This window comes from Silene latifolia, chromosome 5, assembly GCF_048544455.1.
Source record: "Silene latifolia isolate original U9 population chromosome 5, ASM4854445v1, whole genome shotgun sequence".
Lineage (NCBI taxonomy): Eukaryota > Viridiplantae > Streptophyta > Magnoliopsida > Caryophyllales > Caryophyllaceae > Silene > Silene latifolia.
The window spans coordinates 80,942,260-80,959,333 of record NC_133530.1 but is presented as its reverse complement, the minus strand read 5'-3'; the positions used below and the strand labels follow the sequence as shown (position 1 = coordinate 80,959,333).

The following is a 17,074-nucleotide window of genomic DNA, read 5'->3' as shown; positions in this document are numbered from 1 at the left end:
TTGGACGGACCAGACGATCCTACCAGAGAGTTGCCAAATACAGTTTTATACGGAGCATAAGAATTTGTTGCAATTATATCAAAGCCGTATAATATTCAGGATTAACTAACTCAAGCTCTGATACGGTTCGCCATATCAGGTTATGCTTCCTAAATCCTATAGTTCAAGTAAATATTTGTTGTCAGGTTGAAGTCGTCAAATTCCGACTTCTTATTTCAATCCATAACCTTCAACTTGAAAAGAAGTTTATCCCTATATGGTACGGTATGACAGAATGTATGTAGTATATTACACATTTATCACAATTAATCGAGGCACAAAACATAAACAAGACACATTTACGAAATTCTGTAAGGTAGTATTGAATACGAAAGCCAAAGAGTACGAAACTCTTATACAAGCGAGTTCTCCGTATTTCCAGAACTGTAACCGTATTTACTAGTAATCTACTGTATGAGTTATGACTATATGTAACTCACCAAAGCTATAACGTTTGTTATTTGAGACCAATTTAAACCAAAATTAGTAAGCATTATTGCTAAACAATAAGGGAAAGAACAACTGGGACAAGAACTTGCACTCTTACCAGCCTCGAAATAGGAATTGATGGAAGTATAAGATGAGATCTATTAGCAATTGATCAATGATGAAGCCTCATGTACCGTCTTTCGCAGAATCTTCAAGAAAGGGCAGCATCAAAAAGCCAGTCCCATACACTATCAGCTTTCTTTTTCGCTCTTTCATTTCCCTCTTCCGCCAGCTTTGAGATCGTACCATGTGCTCTCTCCTCTTCTCCAACCTCCTCTAGCACAGCACGATTTTTCTTGCACATTAATAATACAATAGCTATACCATTCTCTTTAGTACGATCCTGCGTGCTCTCCCTAATGATTCCAAGCAAGAACTTGACTGCCCTGAGCTCCACAAGCTCGTTAATCGCATCCGGATGTGTTGCCAGCAAAGCCAGAATTTTTAACAGCCTGTCAACGTGACCCCCATTCTGCATCTTCTGTAAAATCAGTCTAACCGCCCCACCACTGACCAGCCTTCTCTTGTTCTCTGCCAAATCACATAGTTGAAAGATTGCTAACACTGAATCACTCGTGGCTGATGGATGGTCATGATCTTCCACTATTAGGTTAATCAAAGGCTTTAAAGCACCCGCTTCCCCAATCAGTTTTTTGTTCGAGTCGAGGGAAGACAGTTGGTACAAAGCAAAAGCAGCATTAGCCCGTGTATCAATGTTCCCACACGTCAAAGAATCAATTAGTAATGGAATTACGAGGGGATGCTCACTGACTATCTTTATATTTCCATCATCTAAGGAGATGTTAAACAGAACTGTTACGAGGTCCTCTTGAAGATCAGGATGGTCATAGATATTTTTTAGGAGTGAGAGTGGGCTGAGCAATTGTGGGATGGCATCAGCAGATTCCCTAAAATAAGGGCGAATAGAATGTTTTGACTTGGTCAATAAACGGATCTCTTTTGCAGCTTCCTTTAGGTCAGAAAGAGTTGAGAGTTTATGAAGAAGTCCATTTAAATGGTCTTCATCTGAATTGGTTACCACCACTTCTTCCTCAAGGTCCTTAATAGGAGGTGGGAGTTGGATGTCATTAGATTTGCACCACTCTTGTATTAGGTCCCAGACTAGATGATTCGGAGTGAGGACAGCGCGAGAAAGGACTTGCCTGGTCTGAGGACACATTTGGTGGACATCTTTCAACCACTTGTAAATGGATGGCCGGTCATATGTCTGCCAATGTTAAAACACTTTCGTTATCACAAGATTTTAAGACCACACTCTGTTTGATTGAGAAATACAGAAGTACAAAACACACAATCTAGAGTGCCAATCATTTTACTGCCAAATTGAATGCCATGCCTTAAAGCAGAAATGTATGATGATAACAGGGGAAAGAAGCAATATGAAGTGCCAATATCAAAATCCAATAGATAATAACAGAACTATAAATCGGAAGTTAAGATTAAGTTATTGTGTTGGTTATCGACATTCATTAATTAACATAGGGGATCATAGAACGCTGCTAACCATAAAGCCATAGTCACGAATCATAAGCTTTACTACTTATTGATTATGAATCTAATCTGATAATTTCCTAAGCATGTTAACAAATCACAGTGATTCATCACTTTCCCTCGACTCTTAACAAGCATGATTACATTTCAAGAAACATAACATATGATGCAGAATTTCCAATTTCCAAGAAAAGAAGTTCCTCAATCTACATTGCACAAAATTTCATATTTTTTCTACTTAATGCTTTTGTTTTGAGCATTTGGACATGTGGAAACAAACATTCCAACTCTTTTAACTGATATCATTCCCTTAGTTCACACCAGTCCCATTCTTCAGTATAACTGATAATAACAACTAACTACTCAATGCAGGACCATTTTGTGACATTTCTAATGTCCCGCAACATTTGCAAGTTCAACAGTACATAATTCCCTAATGCTTAGGCCAAAACAATGAAAAATAAGGTGAAATATCATATAATTCTCAAATATTGATGATCGCTAATAACTAGAATGGTTTAAAGAAATCAACGAGAGCAACATTTGACAAAAAGAAAGAATCCAAGAAATTCGGGGAGGAACACTGCCTAGTAGAATTTTTCAGTTCAACAACACAACAAAACTCTACGCAGGAAATTTCAAAAATATGCCAATACCGCCAAAACAAGAAAGCTAACAAAAACAGGCATTGACATTTCATATCTTAAAAAAAACATGAACTATATACAATTCAAATACAAATATCAATTATACCCAGAGAATTAAAGTGCAAGAAAGACTGGAAAATCAAGAAATGCCCAGAAATCAACCCAATTAAGAATGAATTTACCTGGCCAGTAGACAAAACAACAGGGTCTCTCATCATTTCTTTGGAAATCGGACAACGGAATTCGACAGGAACGTCCAAGTGATCATAAAGCAAAGAAAGTTGCCGCTTTTTCTCCCCCAAATACAACTCTTTGAGTGCAGTTAGTGCCTTAATTGCCTTGTTGATATTACCAACCCCATGATCAACCTTATTACCATCATTATCTTCTTGATTACCTCCAATGACTTCCATGACAAGCCTCTGTAACTCCTTCTTAAGCTCTTCTGCTTCTGTTTCCACCATTCCTGCTTCTGGATCATTAGTAACATTTTCTGAAAATGGAGCATTTGATGGACCAGCAATTTCTGTTTCCGCCATTAGTGCTTGTTTATCTTTCTTAGGCTCTTCTGCTTCATGATCAGTAGTAACATTTTCTGAAGATGGAACATTTGATGGACCAGCAATATCTGTTTCTGCCATTAATGCTTGTTTTTCTTAGGAATTAGGGTGTGATTTGGGTTAAAGAAAGGGAAATGTAGTTTCTTGAACAACTTAGGGTAACACAATTTAATCTTCCTCTCTCTGTTATTGTATAGACTTGGTATACAAATTTTGTGTTCAGGGTGAAAAGGCTTTGGTTGTATTTATATTTCAGGTTTCTTGGGTGGTATGGTAATTAAACAGAGAATGAAAGGAAAAAATAAAGAAAACTGGATTATTAATAACAAAACCGGATATTTATATAATTATAACTACCATACCAAGTTTTGCCTTTTTGGAATGTGTCACAAAAATGAATGCAACTGAATTTTATTACGAGTATAATTCTTGACACCAAATTTCCTTTTTTTTTTTTTTTTTTTTTTTTTCCTACAGCAAACAAATGCTTGTGTAGAACCCCGTCTTATATATGAGAATTTGTATATGTAACTAACTTTGTGTTTTGATGCACTTTAAAAACCCCAAACTTCCAGCAAAAGTGTCTAGGACTCCAACTTCTGAGCTAACAAATGCTGTGATCATTTTACTTTACAATGGAGTGTAAGTTCATTAACACAAATTTGAAACAACTGTGAAGTGTGAATGAATGTGGGTTGAATCGGGAGCATACCAGGGCAATGACCATTCGGGAACCTGAGAAACCTACTTCACTTTAGTATAGCAACTAATTGAACAACTGTTTAACACGAATCAACTCTAGTGTAGTAGCTTCGATTTGTCTCCTTGATTGTGTTGTGCTAGACTCATCAATGTAGTTCTGATATATGTAACAGGCGAATCCAAAGAGTGCCAGTAACATGGCAATTATTTTGACATCATTCATCTTATCATGAAAAACTATCACAGAGGCGATAGGGGCAACTGCCAAAGCCACAGTACTGATGACATTCGAAAACAAAGACGGCACCAGAAAGATCAACCCCACGACACCAACGGAGGCCACCTGCCAGCATACATCTGTCCAGACCAGAGTCATCACATATGAAACTTTCCCAGCATGGAAATTATCCATTTCTTCCAACAAACTACTCAACTGTCCACTCACAATGAGCCCGGCGACAGAAGCTACACTAGCAACTATTGAAGTGTAGATTTGCATCTCTAGGACTACACCAAATGTTTCTTTCTTGAGTGCCTTTACAAACGTAAGCTGCATTAGTGAAAGCAACAGCAAATATATAGCTGATGCCTCGAGAGCGCACACAAATCCGATGACGTACTGTGACTAAGTTACTCCTTCAGGTGCATCAGAATCCCTGTATACCCCAAGTAAAGTAACAATAAGAATCAACTGGGCGAACTTCTGCGAATTGATAAAGAAAGCAAAGATAGCATTGGAAACCAATTGGGTAGCGCAAATGAGAGAATATGCAGAGGCTGAAAGATACAAGAGCCCCATTGAGTACAAATAGTTATCAACAGCGAGAAGTACTCCTAGAGCAGTGTAGATTAAGCATACGTACTTTCCAGATAAAGTGTCTGAAGGGGTTGGAGAACCAGGGGAGGGTGGAAGTAGCAGAAGCGGAACAAAAAGGATAGAAAAACCCGCGGTCTGAACAAAGGTGGACATAAATGTGGTAGATCCACCCTGATCATAATAAAATCTTCCTAAAATTACAGCAGCAGTTGGTCCAGCAACTAGGAAAACAACATTGAGACCCATCAAAAGCCACCACTGCCAACGATTTAGTTTGTAAAGTATCTATATTTCAGATTGCGCGCTATCTTTCTCCAAGATTGGTTCACCAATATCTGCAATTGGAAATAGTAATCCATGACATAAATGTTAGTATAACTTTAAAAGAGACGACAAAACCGAATCATGAATATCTTCTTCTTCTCCCAACAAATAAGACCTGCAGCAGCACTACTGGTTTCATCGATGCCAACAACATAACCAAACCACACTCAAACAGCATACAAGCTTCTGTCAGCAATTTATAAACAACGTTTACTAACAAATTTGAAGTTAAAGTATTACAATACCGATTACATATCGCATTTTCAAAACTTCTACCTGTTATAAACTTATCGTCGTAAAGTACTCGGCGATCTACTCAATCTACAAAGTTCATCTAACTTAACTTATTAATCGTGCTCAAAATTCAACAATTTCCACAATTTCGATACGAATTTCATCAATTTTAATCTCAGTCACACAACAAATCCGCAATTAGCATTAAAAATTGAAACTAAAATTGAAAAAACAGAAAGAAAACACTGAAAATAATCCGATGAATCAAAAACTCAAAAATCATTCCGTACAATCGAATAACATGAGTATGACTGAATCTAATCTAAATTTAATTACTGGATAGAGAATTATTACCAGTAATCGCCATTAACGATGCGAGGCGATTTGAAGAGAGAGAAAATATCGGAGGATAAATTTGGTGACCCAATCCAGGAAGATTTGGAGAGACAGTGAAAAGGAGTGGCAAATTTTTATAACGTGAATGACAAAAGTGTATTGTCGGCAAAAAGTTGAAAATTGTTGTACTAGTAAGCTAGGTAGCACCAAAACAGACAGACACGAGGCGGGGACGGACAGGATACGGACACGATTAATTTTAATAAGACCGGGACCAGATCCTGAAATTTAGGGACACGGACACGTTATTTAAATTTAATAAAATATATATTTTATAATTATAAATGTTCGATTTTATTTTTATAAAAGTATTTGATATTAAATTTAAATAAGTGAAGCTAAAACTTGCCCTTTATTATAACTCATTTTCATTTACCATCCAAACGAATCTTTTAATCAATATCTTTCGATAGCTCATTTCATGCATAAAGAACATCATTCACCCCAAATGATGTCCAAATGTCATGGACACGCGTCGGACACGGCCGAAATACCATGGACACACGTCGGACACGTGCCCGAATAAATGTAGAAAGTTAGACACGGCTTTATAGGTGTCTGACACGTTTCGACGTGTGTCCGAGGAGTGTCGGTGTCCGACACGGTGTCTGACACGGGACGGCTGATTAGGAGAAGTGTCCGTGCTACCTAGCTAGTAAGTTGTAACACAAAATTTCATTTGAGACGGCCTATTCCTTCTAAAGAACTCCCCTGTACAAGTTACGAGTTGACATGGAAATGGAGCCGTAGTTAGGAGGAGGTCGAATTTAAATTGCAATATTTTACGTTTGATGAATGATCCGTCTTAAATATTTTGAGATTATAGGTAAAATTGTAAAATGAGGTCCTAATTTCTTAAAAATCTTTGTTAAATTTAAATGCAAAATGAATTATCTATTTAATTTTTGCGCCAAAATAGTAAGGATAAGAAAGTAATTTCAATTGGAATCATAAGACTTATACCCTAATTACTAATCAAAGAAACTTACAGCCACCAACAATCTGCAAATCTCGGATTTCACATCTTGATGTTTGGTATTGAGACGATAATGTAGGGGATGAATTGTGAATTGTGGAATCTTGTCCGTAATTTGACTGAAGAAAATGTTGTTTAACATGATTGGAATGCAAGCATGTTTGCATTGACGCCATTGTTAATTGCACAAGTATCATGCATATAAAAGACAATTTTTTCCTGGACTCTACTGCATAGTTTAGTTCTGATAAGCATAAATGGCCAAATTGATTTTGTACAAACTCTATAACCAAACTTTTGTTTGATTTAATCTTCTTCGTCATCAAACTGCAATGGATTATCCAACACCATCGAGAAGGATTTTGTCTTTTAGATTCTTAATTTCTTAGTTTACGAATTGAATTCATCATTTGTCATGTATAATCAGTTACAATTATGATTAGTAAGGTGTATAAATGCATAATTACCTCACTTCTAATTTCATACTAATGAGCCCCTTTTTTACTTGGGTCTTGTCATTTGCCAACCCAAACATCCTATAGGTCCGACCCTGGATGAATCAGTATCTCGTTCATAGGTAAGCCGGCAGCCGGCTAGCTGACATAGGCACCCATCCATTACTTAGAAACAATTTTGAAGTCAAGATAGAAATGGCCTCGCTGCCGACAGAAGGTCGACCGGCACAGAGCAGCAGCACGCATTTGAGTACTTACCCTTCATTTATAACCTAATTTTATGGGAGACTATATATACCCCTTCATAATTCATTTGTGTACTTCATCTTAGACTACTAATTATTTTCTAAACTTTATGCACTCATCCTTAATCCAAACTTTAATCTTTCCATAATTAAGCCTTAATTACTTACTTATTTAGCCTAGATCTACGTAGTTTCAATAGTTTACATTTGGGTACTTGGTTTGTAATTGAAGTTTATTGAAGAACATATTCCATTTATCAATCAAAGATTCAATCTTTCCTTTTGTTGGTACAATTTCCTTCCTTTTAGTTTAAATCTTCAATTGTTTACATTTCCATTTCATATTTAGTTGTTGTCTCATTTAATTTCATATTTATCACCATGTTTGCTTGCTTTTCTCCAATTGTTTGCATTTGTCTTTTAAGTATGTGTGAGTAGTACCCTTCTAGGGTTTATGGGGAACCTAAGTAAGGCTTAAGGGTTAAATATAGGTTGTTAATGTTGGTAATTGGGTAAATTGTTTGGCTTTTGTTAACATGCATAGAATGTGTTTGTAGAAATGTGTGAATGAAAGTTCATGTCTTTTTCCATCTTTTGCTTAGTGTCTTGTTGAATGAAAGTTTATATAGATGCTTGATAGTATGTTTACAATGAATTTGGATGCTTTGTGAGAACTTTGTGTCCATCTTTAGGAGAGTCTAAGAAATTAGCTTTCTTGGCCAATAATTACCCATAACCATCGACAGCGAGAAGTACTCCTAGAGCAGTGTAGATTAAGCATACGTACTTTCCAGATAAAGTGTCTGAAGGGGTTGGAGAACCAGGGGAGGGTGGAAGTAGCAGAAGCGGAACAAAAAGGATAGGAAAACCCGCGGTCTGAACAAAGGTGGACATAAATGTGGTAGATCCACCCTGATCATAATAAAATCTTCCTAAAATTACAGCAGCAGTTGGTCCAGCAACTAGGAAAACAACATTGAGACCCATCAAAAGCCACCACTGCCAACGATTTAGTTTGTAAAGTATCTATATTTCAGATTCCGCGCTATCTTTCTCCAAGATTGGTTCACCAATATCTGCAATTGGAAGTAGTAATCCATGACATAAATGTTAGTATAACTTTTAAAGAGACGACAAAACCGAATCATGAACTAATCGTCGTAAAGTACTCGGCGATCTACTCAATCTACAAAGTTCATCTAACTTAACTTATAAACAACGTTTACTAACAAATTTGAAGTTAAAGTATTACAATACCGATTACATATCGCATTTTCAAAACTTCTACCTGCTATAAACTAATCGTCGTAAAGTACTCGGCGATCTACTCAATCTACAAAATTCATCTAACTTAACTTATTAATCGTGCTCAAAATTCAACAATTTCCACAATTTCGATACGAATTTCATCAATTTTAATCTCAGCACATAACAAATCCGCAATTAGCATTTAAAATCGAAACAAAATTGAAAAAACAGTAAGAAAACACTGAAAATAATCCGATGAATCAAAAACTCAAAAATCATTCCGTACTACCGAATAACATGAGTATGACTGAATATAATCTAAATTTAATTACTGGATAGAGAATAATTACCAGTAATCGCCATTAACGATGCGAGGCGATTTGAAGAGAGAGAAAATATCGGAGGATAAATTTGGCGACTCAATCCAGGAAGATTTGGAGAGACGGTGAAAAGGACTGGAAGATTTTTATAACGTGAATAATCAAGGTTTATTGTCGGCAAAAAGTTGAATATTGTTGTCACACAAATTTCATGGAAACTAGTTTTATACCCTGTAAAAAATGCACGGGACGTAATAGCACACGCTATTATTAGATATATGAACGAACATATAATTGAGCGTGACTAAATGTTCAATAACGTGACAATATAAATAGTCCATATTTGGATATTTGAATATTTGATAAATACGTATTAGATAATATACAACCGTATTTTATTAGAATTATATTAAATGTATTTGACATGTTAGACCCGCTGAATGTTGTAAATTGTAATATTTTATGTAAAGCGTGACATTTTAACTTATGTTTTAACATAATTAATTAAAATAGAAATATGAGATAGGAATAGGAAGTATGTTGAGGAGAAAAGGTAATTAAATAGAATAAGAAAATATGGAGGAATCCACATGTAAAAACTCAAAAAAAACCAAGAAAAAACTTAGCTTTTATACTATGTAGATGGAGCCGTAGTTAGGAGGTATAATTTAAATTGCAATATTTTATGTTTGATGAATGACCGTCTTAAATATTTTGAGGTCCTAGTCAAAATTATAAAATGGGGTCTTAATTTTTTAAAAATCTTTGTTCAAGTAATTTATGTGTCATTATAAAATCACAAAAATTTAAAAGAAAAAATGATTTTGAATTTGGAGAATTGTAGAGAGGGTACCTTGTAATTCAATTCTTTTATCGTCAAAAAATCGCAAAAGATCGAACTTTTTCAAAATTTAGATATTAACTTTATTAGATGAGTCCGTTGAATGTTTAATTTGGACAAATTATGCTATGATAAAGACAATTTGCACAAACTTTTAGAAGCATAGAAAATATTTTATTTAAATTCAACTGATCCACAAAAATATAAATAAAGAATTAAATGGATGAGCTTATCAATGTAGCGAATTCCCAAAAACAAAATATAGAAATGGTGGAAATATAGAAATGGTGGAAATACGACGCTGGATTAGGCGCTCAACCTTGCAGATCTCCACCAGATCCCCCTAGCTCCTCAAGAGGGGGATCTCTACCAAAGCCGTGAAAGAAGTTGATCCCTATATGGTTTGACAGAAATGTATGTAATACTCCTAGTAATCGAGGCACAAAACATAAACAAGACGCATTTACGAAATTCTGTAAGGTAATGTTTGTATTAAAATACGAAAGCCAAAGAGTACGAAACTCTTACATAAGCCAGTTCTCCCGTAACAGTATTTATGGGTTATTATTGCTAGACAAACTTAAAACCAAAAATTAGTAGCATTATTGCTAAACAATCAGGGAAAGAACTGGGACAAGAACTTCCACTTTCACCAGCCTCGAAATAGGAATTGATGAAGTATAAGATGAGATCAATGATGAAGCCTCATGTACAGTCTTTTGTAGAATCTCGAAGGACGGATACGGTCAGCATCAGAAAGCCACTCCCATACACTATTAGCTTTCCTTTTCGTTGTTTCACTTCCTTGTTCTGCCAGCTTTGAGATCGTACCATGCGCTTTCTCCTCTTCTCCAACCTCCTTTAGCACAGCACGATTTTTCTCACACATTGAGAATACTATAACTATACCATTCTCTGTAGTAGACTCACACGTGCTCTCCCTAATTATTTGAAGCAAGAACTTGACTGCCCGGAGCTCCACAAGCTCCTTGATCGCATCCTGATGTGTTGCCAGCATAGCCAGAACTGATAAGAGCCTGTCGATATGAGCCCCATTCTGCATCTTCTGTAAAATCAGTCTAACGACCCCACCACTGACCAGCCTTCTCTTGTTCTCTGCCAAACCACATAGTTGAAAGATTGCTAAAGCTGAATCACTCATGGCTGTCGGATGGTCATGATATTCCACTAGTAGGTCAATCAAAGGCTTTAAAGCACCCGCTTCCCCAATCAGTTTTTTGTTTGAGTCGAGGGAAGACAGTGCAGACAAAGCAACAGCAGCATTAGCCCGTGTATCAATGTTCCCACGCGTCAAAGATTTAATTAGTAATGGAATTACAAGGGGGTGCTCACTGACTATCTTTATATTTCCATCATGTAAGCAGATGTTCAACAGAATTGTTACGAGGTCCTCTTGAAGGTCAGGATGGTCATAGATATTTTTTAGGAGTGAGAGTGGGCTGAGCAATTGTGGGATCATCAGCAGATTCCCTAAAAAAAGGACGAATAGAATGGTTTGACTTGGTCAATACGCGGATCTCTTTTGCAGCTTGCTTTTGGTCAGAAAGAGTCGAGAGTCTCTGAAGAAGTCCATTTAAATGGTCTTCATCTGAATTGGTTACCACCACTTCTCCCTCAAGGTCCTTAATAGGAGGTAGGAGTTGGACGTTGTTAGCTTTGCACCACTGTTGTATTCGTTCCCAAACTAGATGATTAGGAGTGAGGACAGTGTTAGAAATGACACCCCTGGCCTGAGGACACATTTGGTAGACATCTTTCAGCCACTTGTTGATGGATGGCCGGTCATATGTCTGCCAAAGTTAAAACAGCTTTTCGTTATCACAAGATTTTAAGACCAGTTCTGTTCGATTACATCTAAGACTGAGAAATACAGAAGTACAAAACACACACATAATCTAGAGTGCCAATATTTTCATGCTCTAAGCTAATATCCTCATCATTTAACTGCCAAATTGATTGCCATGCCTTGAGCAGAAATGTATGATGATAACAGGGGAAAGAAGCATTATATCCAATAGATAATAGAAGAAGAACTAGAAATCTTAAATTAAAATTAAAGTTATTGTGTTGGTTATCGACGTTCGTTAATTAACTTAGGGCATCATATAATGCTCCTAACCATAAAACCATAATCACAGAATCATAAGCTCTACTACTTATTGATTATGAATCTAATCCGATAGCCTCCTAAGCATGTTAAGAAATCACAGTGATTCATCACTTTCCCTTGACACTTCACAAGTATGATTACATATTTACATTTCAAGAAACATAACATGTAATGCAAAATTTCCAATTTCCAAGAAAAGGATTTCTTTCTAACTAATGCTTTCAGATTTAGCAATTGGACATGTGGCAAAGTTCCTCAATCTACAGTGCACAAACTTCCAGATTTTGGTTTTGGATTTCTTTCAAACTAATGCTTTTGTTTTTCGCAATTGGACATGTGGAAACAAACATTCCAACTGTTTTAACTGCTATCATACCAACCCCTGTTCTCCAGTATAACTGATAATAGCAATCAATTACTCAATTAGGGGTCATCTATACCATTTTGTGACATTCTGAGTGTCACACAACATTTTCAAGTTCAACAGCACATAATTCCGTATGCTTAAGCCAAAACGTTGAAAAAAAGGCAACATATCATATAATTTTGAAATATTGATGATCGCTAATAACTAGAATGGTTTAAAGATTACAACAAAATCAATGAGAGCAACATTTGACAAAAAGAAAGAATCCCAGAAATTCAGAGAACACAACAAAATTCCGCAGGAAAATTCAAAAATATGCCAATACCGCCAAAACAAGAAAGCTAACAAAAACAGATATTGACATTTCATATCTTAAAAAAACATGAACTATATACAATTTAAATACAAATATCAATTATACCCAGAGAATTAAACTGCAAGAAAGACGGAAAATCAAGAACTACCCAGAAATCAACCCAATTAAGAATGAATTTACCTGGCCAGTACACAAAACAACAGGGTCTCTCATCATTTCTTTGGAAATCGGACAACGGAATTCAACAGGAATGTTACCAACCCTATGATCAACCTTATTACCATCATTATCTTCTTGATTACCTCCAATGACTTCCATGACAAGCCTCTGTAATTCCTTCTTAAGCTCTTCTGCTTCTGTTTCCACCATTCCTGCTTCTGGATCATTAGTAACATTTTCTGAAGATGATTTCTGTTTCCGCCATTAGTGCTTGTTTATCTTTCTTAGGCTCTTCTGCTTCATGATCAGTAGTAACAATTTCTGAAGATGGAACATTTGATGGACCAGCAATATCTGGTTCTGCCATTAATGCTTGTTTTTCTTTGGAATTAGGGTGTGATTTGGGTTAAAGAAAGGGAAATGTAGTTTCTTGAACAACTTAGGGCAACACACTCTAATCTTCCTCTCTCTGTTATTGTATACACTTGATATTCTAATTTTGTGTTCAGGGAGAAACAGCTTTGGTTGTATTTATAATTGTTAGTTTCTGGGTAGTATGGTGTAAAACAGAGGAATGAAAAGAAAAAATTAAAGAAAAGGGGAATATCAATGAAAAGGGTATTTATTTAACTACCAAAATTTTTTTTTTTTTTTCCTCCAGTTTTTCCCCCCTAAAATGGGTTGTGTTACCTACATCAAACAAATGCTTGTGTAGAACGTCTTATATATGAGAATTTGTGACTTGATGCACTTTAAAAACCCCAAACTTCCTGCAAAAGGGTTGCAGTGCCTACAAATAAGTGCCCCTTGCTGAAACTAACAGTGAAAAATAGGGTAAATCCATAAATACTTCTACAAGATAAACTTTTATAACCTTAGTAAAATTCGACACGGTTGATGACTCAACTATTCTATAACTTCAACCATGCGGGAGGTGTAAAAGTGCAAGATTCAAAGCTCTGAGCTAACCTAATGCTGTGATCATTTTACGTTTACAATGGAGTGTAAGTTCAATGACAAAAATTTGAAACAACTGTGAAGTGTGATTGACTGTGGGTTGAATTGGGAGCATACCAGGGCAATTATCATTCGGGGACCTGAGAAACCTACTTCACTTCAGTATAGCAACTAAATGAACAACTGTTTAACACGAATCAACTCTACTGTAAGTAGCTTCGATTTGTCTCCTTGATTGTGTTGTCCTCGACTCATCAATGTAATTCTGATATATGTAAGAAGCAAAACCGAAGAGTGCCAGTAACATAGCAATTATCTTCACATCATTCATCTTATCATGAAAAACTATCACAGAAGCGATAGGGGCAACTGCCAAAGCCACGGTACTGATGACATTCGAAAACAAAGACGACACCAGAAAGATCAACCCCACTACACCAACGGAGGCCACCTGCCAGCATACACCTGTCCAGACCAGAGTCATCACATATGAAACTTTCCCAGCATGGAAATTATCCATTTCTTCCGACAAACTACTCAACTGTCCACTCAAAATGAGCCCGATGACAGAAGCTACACTAGCAACTATCGAAGTGTAGATTTGCATCTCTAGGACTACACCAAATGTTTCTTTCTTGAGTGCCTTCTCAAAAGTAAGCTGCATTAGTGAAAGCAACAACGAATATATAGCTGATGCCCCAAGAGTGCACATAAATCCTACAACGTACTGTGACTTAGTTACTCCTTCAGGTGCATCAGAATCCTCGTATACCCCGAGTAGAGTAGCAGAAATTGAAAGAGCAACCACAGCAACAAGAATCAACGGGGTAAACTTCTGTGAATTGATAAAGAAAGCAAAGATAGCATTGGAAACCAATTGGGTAGCACAAATGAGAGAATATGTAGAAGCTGAAAGATACAAGAGCCCCATTGAGTACAAATAGTTATCAACAGCCAGAAGTACTCCTAGAGCAGTGTAGATTAAACAAATGTACTTTCCAGATAATGTGTCTGAAGGGGTTGAAGAGCCAGGGGATGGTGGAAGTAGCAAAAGCGGAACGAAAAGGATAGGAAAACCCGCTGTCTGAACAAATGTGGACATAAATGTGCTAGATCCACCTTGATCATAATAAAACCTCCCTAAAATTACAGCAGAAGTTTGTCCAGCAACTAGGAAAACAACGTTGAGCCCCACCAAAATCCACCATTGCCAACGATTTAGTTTATAAAGTATCGAAATCTCAGATTGTGTGCTATCTTCAGCTAAGATTGGTTCACCAATATCTGCAATTGTAAGTAGTAATGCATGACAGAAATGTTAGTATAACTTTAAAGAGGAGATAACAACCACGCTCAAACAGCATATCGCATTTTCAAAACTTCTACCTAATATAAAATTATCATCGTTAAGTACTCGGCGATCTACTCAATCTACAAAGTTCATCTAAGTTAACTTATTAATCGTGCTCAAAATTCACAATTTCGATACAGATTTCATCAATTTTACTCTCAGTTACACAACAAATCCGCAATTAGCATTAAAAATCGAAACAAAATTGAAAAAACAGTAAGAAAACACTGAAAATAATCCGGTGAATCGAAAACTCAATCGTTCCGTACTGTCGAATAACATGAGTATGAAGGAATCTACTCTATTACCAGTAATCGCCATTAAAGACTTGAGGCGAACTGAAAAGAGAAAATATCGGAGGTTGAATTTGGTGACCCAATCCAGGAAGATTTGGAGAATACAATGGCGGATTTGTATCGTTTATTAGGATAATAGGTCCAATATTAGGCCCATTAGGGCGGCTACCGTCTAGGGTTTACAGTATCGTCATCTATTATATATATCGTCTATGTATTGTCATCAAATTATATCATTCAATAATACGGTTATCATTTATGAATTCCTCCCTTCTCTATAATCTTAACATCGTTGACCATATGAGTTCCACACTCACTTCCACTCATCAATTTTCAATCTCTAGCAACCCAGACCCGAGACCCGAAATTGACCTAAACTATATAATTCAGATGTGACAAAAAACTCAAATTGACCTGACTCGAACTCTCTTTGACCCATAACTAACCTAACCGAAAGTGACTCGATTCGAAACCACACGACCCGAAAATAATCTGACAAAACATAAGTTTAATTGAACCGAGAAGACTTGAAGTGATTTTGTCTCTCTTATTCATTGACCCAAAAATGACTCGACCCATAATAACCCGGCCTGCTTGACCCGACAAGCAAACCCGAAAAACACTCAAAACCCGAATTGGCCCGACCCAAACCCGACCCGATTCACCCGTTTGCCAGGTTTGCTAGGTAGTACCAAAACGAACGATTTTTTAAAATAATACTCAAAAATAATATATTTGTCGTTTTGGGTTGGTTATGAAAATATTTGTTGAAATGGTGTCCACATAGGTTTTAGTTTGTCAAGCTTATATAACGGAACAAACACGCTATTAGTAATGACGTGTCTCTTTTGAGTATGAAATGCAAACAAAGAGATGGTTTGCAAAATGACACACACTAAACACGCCATGAGGAGTGGATGATGAAACAATGAAGCACAAACGTCCCTATTTATACAAAACAATCAGCGCTTTTTTTTCCGAGAAAAGGGGAAGCATCCTTCTATCGCCAATGACCTCGCGCCTCTTTAGGCTAGTCCTCAAAATCCGCACCTTGATTTGTCCTTATCAAGTTGTGTTTCTTCCTGGCACCTAGATTCTCTCGCCACAGCCCACAGGGATCGCGCCTCTTCGGACTTATCAATGAATTTTTTTTTCTCACACTCACATTTCCTTGTTTTCACCTTTCACGAAATCCGACACGGTTTCCATGACGCAGTTTTAAACATACGGGTTTTTCTCTTTTTTGTTTTAGGGGGAAGGGCTAGTCCCCCGATCCGCGACGGATCGTTTCCATGTCGGTCGAAAATTCCGAATTTTTTTCGCTTTTTCGCATTTTCCCACTAAATTCGAAAATTGATAACACAACGTCAATTTTCTTCAAAAATTAAAGCTCTTGCAAATCCGAGTCTTGAGCTCGCAAAAATCAAATCAAATACACTCGCAAAAATCTCTTTTGAAATTCATCCGTGACGGTTTGAGTTTTAGTTTTTCGAGTTGGAAATCAATTTTCAGCAAAATTCGATACAATTTAATTCAAACACGAGTTAATTGCTCAAAATTTCAAATCAATTTCACTTGAAAAGTCCAAACATGACGACCTGTCGCGTAATTTTCAAATTTTAACTTCGAGTCATCGTGGTTATTTTTGTCAAATGCTTTTGCGTGTTTACGTTTATGCGTACATGCTACCTC

The 17,074-nt window shown here is 36.6% G+C and overlaps 4 protein-coding genes across 9 annotated transcripts; all 4 read right to left on the bottom strand.

The window, feature by feature from the left end:
- Positions 1-337: 337 nt before the first annotated feature.
- On the bottom strand, positions 338-5,814 carry LOC141657630 (U-box domain-containing protein 9-like). Of its 3 annotated transcripts, XM_074464918.1 has the most exons (5): positions 5,679-5,814; positions 4,813-5,101; positions 3,801-4,605; positions 2,870-3,691; positions 338-1,756 (listed from the first exon to the last, which is right to left on the bottom strand). In XM_074464918.1, the coding sequence occupies exons 4-5, from the start codon at positions 3,326-3,328 to the stop codon at positions 680-682; spliced, it is 1,536 nt and encodes a 511-aa protein (XP_074321019.1). In that variant the 5' UTR covers positions 3,329-3,691; positions 3,801-4,605; positions 4,813-5,101; positions 5,679-5,814; the 3' UTR covers positions 338-679. The 3 variants fall into 3 exon arrangements, with proteins under 3 accessions (XP_074321019.1, XP_074321020.1, XP_074321021.1); XM_074464919.1 differs by having other exon boundaries at positions 2,870-4,605; XM_074464920.1 differs by having other exon boundaries at positions 2,870-3,321; positions 3,960-5,101; positions 5,679-5,813.
- Positions 338-15,542, bottom strand: LOC141657631 (putative purine permease 11). Of its 4 annotated transcripts, none has more exons than XM_074464922.1 (4): positions 15,395-15,541; positions 12,800-15,019; positions 10,463-11,616; positions 338-590 (listed from the first exon to the last, which is right to left on the bottom strand). In XM_074464922.1, the coding sequence occupies exons 1-2, from the start codon at positions 15,405-15,407 to the stop codon at positions 13,923-13,925; spliced, it is 1,110 nt and encodes a 369-aa protein (XP_074321023.1). In that variant the 5' UTR covers positions 15,408-15,541; the 3' UTR covers positions 338-590; positions 10,463-11,616; positions 12,800-13,922. The 4 variants fall into 4 exon arrangements, with proteins under 4 accessions (XP_074321023.1, XP_074321024.1, XP_074321025.1 ...); XM_074464923.1 differs by lacking the exon at positions 338-590 and having other exon boundaries at positions 10,268-11,616; positions 12,800-13,594; positions 13,853-15,019; positions 15,395-15,542; XM_074464924.1 differs by lacking the exon at positions 338-590 and having other exon boundaries at positions 10,268-11,616; positions 12,800-13,548; positions 13,853-15,019; positions 15,395-15,542.
- LOC141655613 (putative purine permease 11) lies at positions 4,014-6,872 on the bottom strand. The gene is made up of 4 exons (XM_074462683.1): positions 6,710-6,872; positions 5,206-5,303; positions 4,584-5,024; positions 4,014-4,499 (listed from the first exon to the last, which is right to left on the bottom strand). Exons 1-4 carry the CDS (start codon positions 6,870-6,872, stop codon positions 4,014-4,016), a joined length of 1,188 nt encoding a protein of 395 aa, XP_074318784.1.
- On the bottom strand, positions 10,497-12,988 carry LOC141655612 (U-box domain-containing protein 9-like). The gene is made up of 4 exons (XM_074462682.1): positions 12,800-12,988; positions 12,212-12,334; positions 11,338-11,616; positions 10,497-11,165 (listed from the first exon to the last, which is right to left on the bottom strand). The coding sequence occupies exons 1-4, from the start codon at positions 12,986-12,988 to the stop codon at positions 10,497-10,499; spliced, it is 1,260 nt and encodes a 419-aa protein (XP_074318783.1).
- Positions 15,543-17,074: the final 1,532 nt, after the last annotated feature.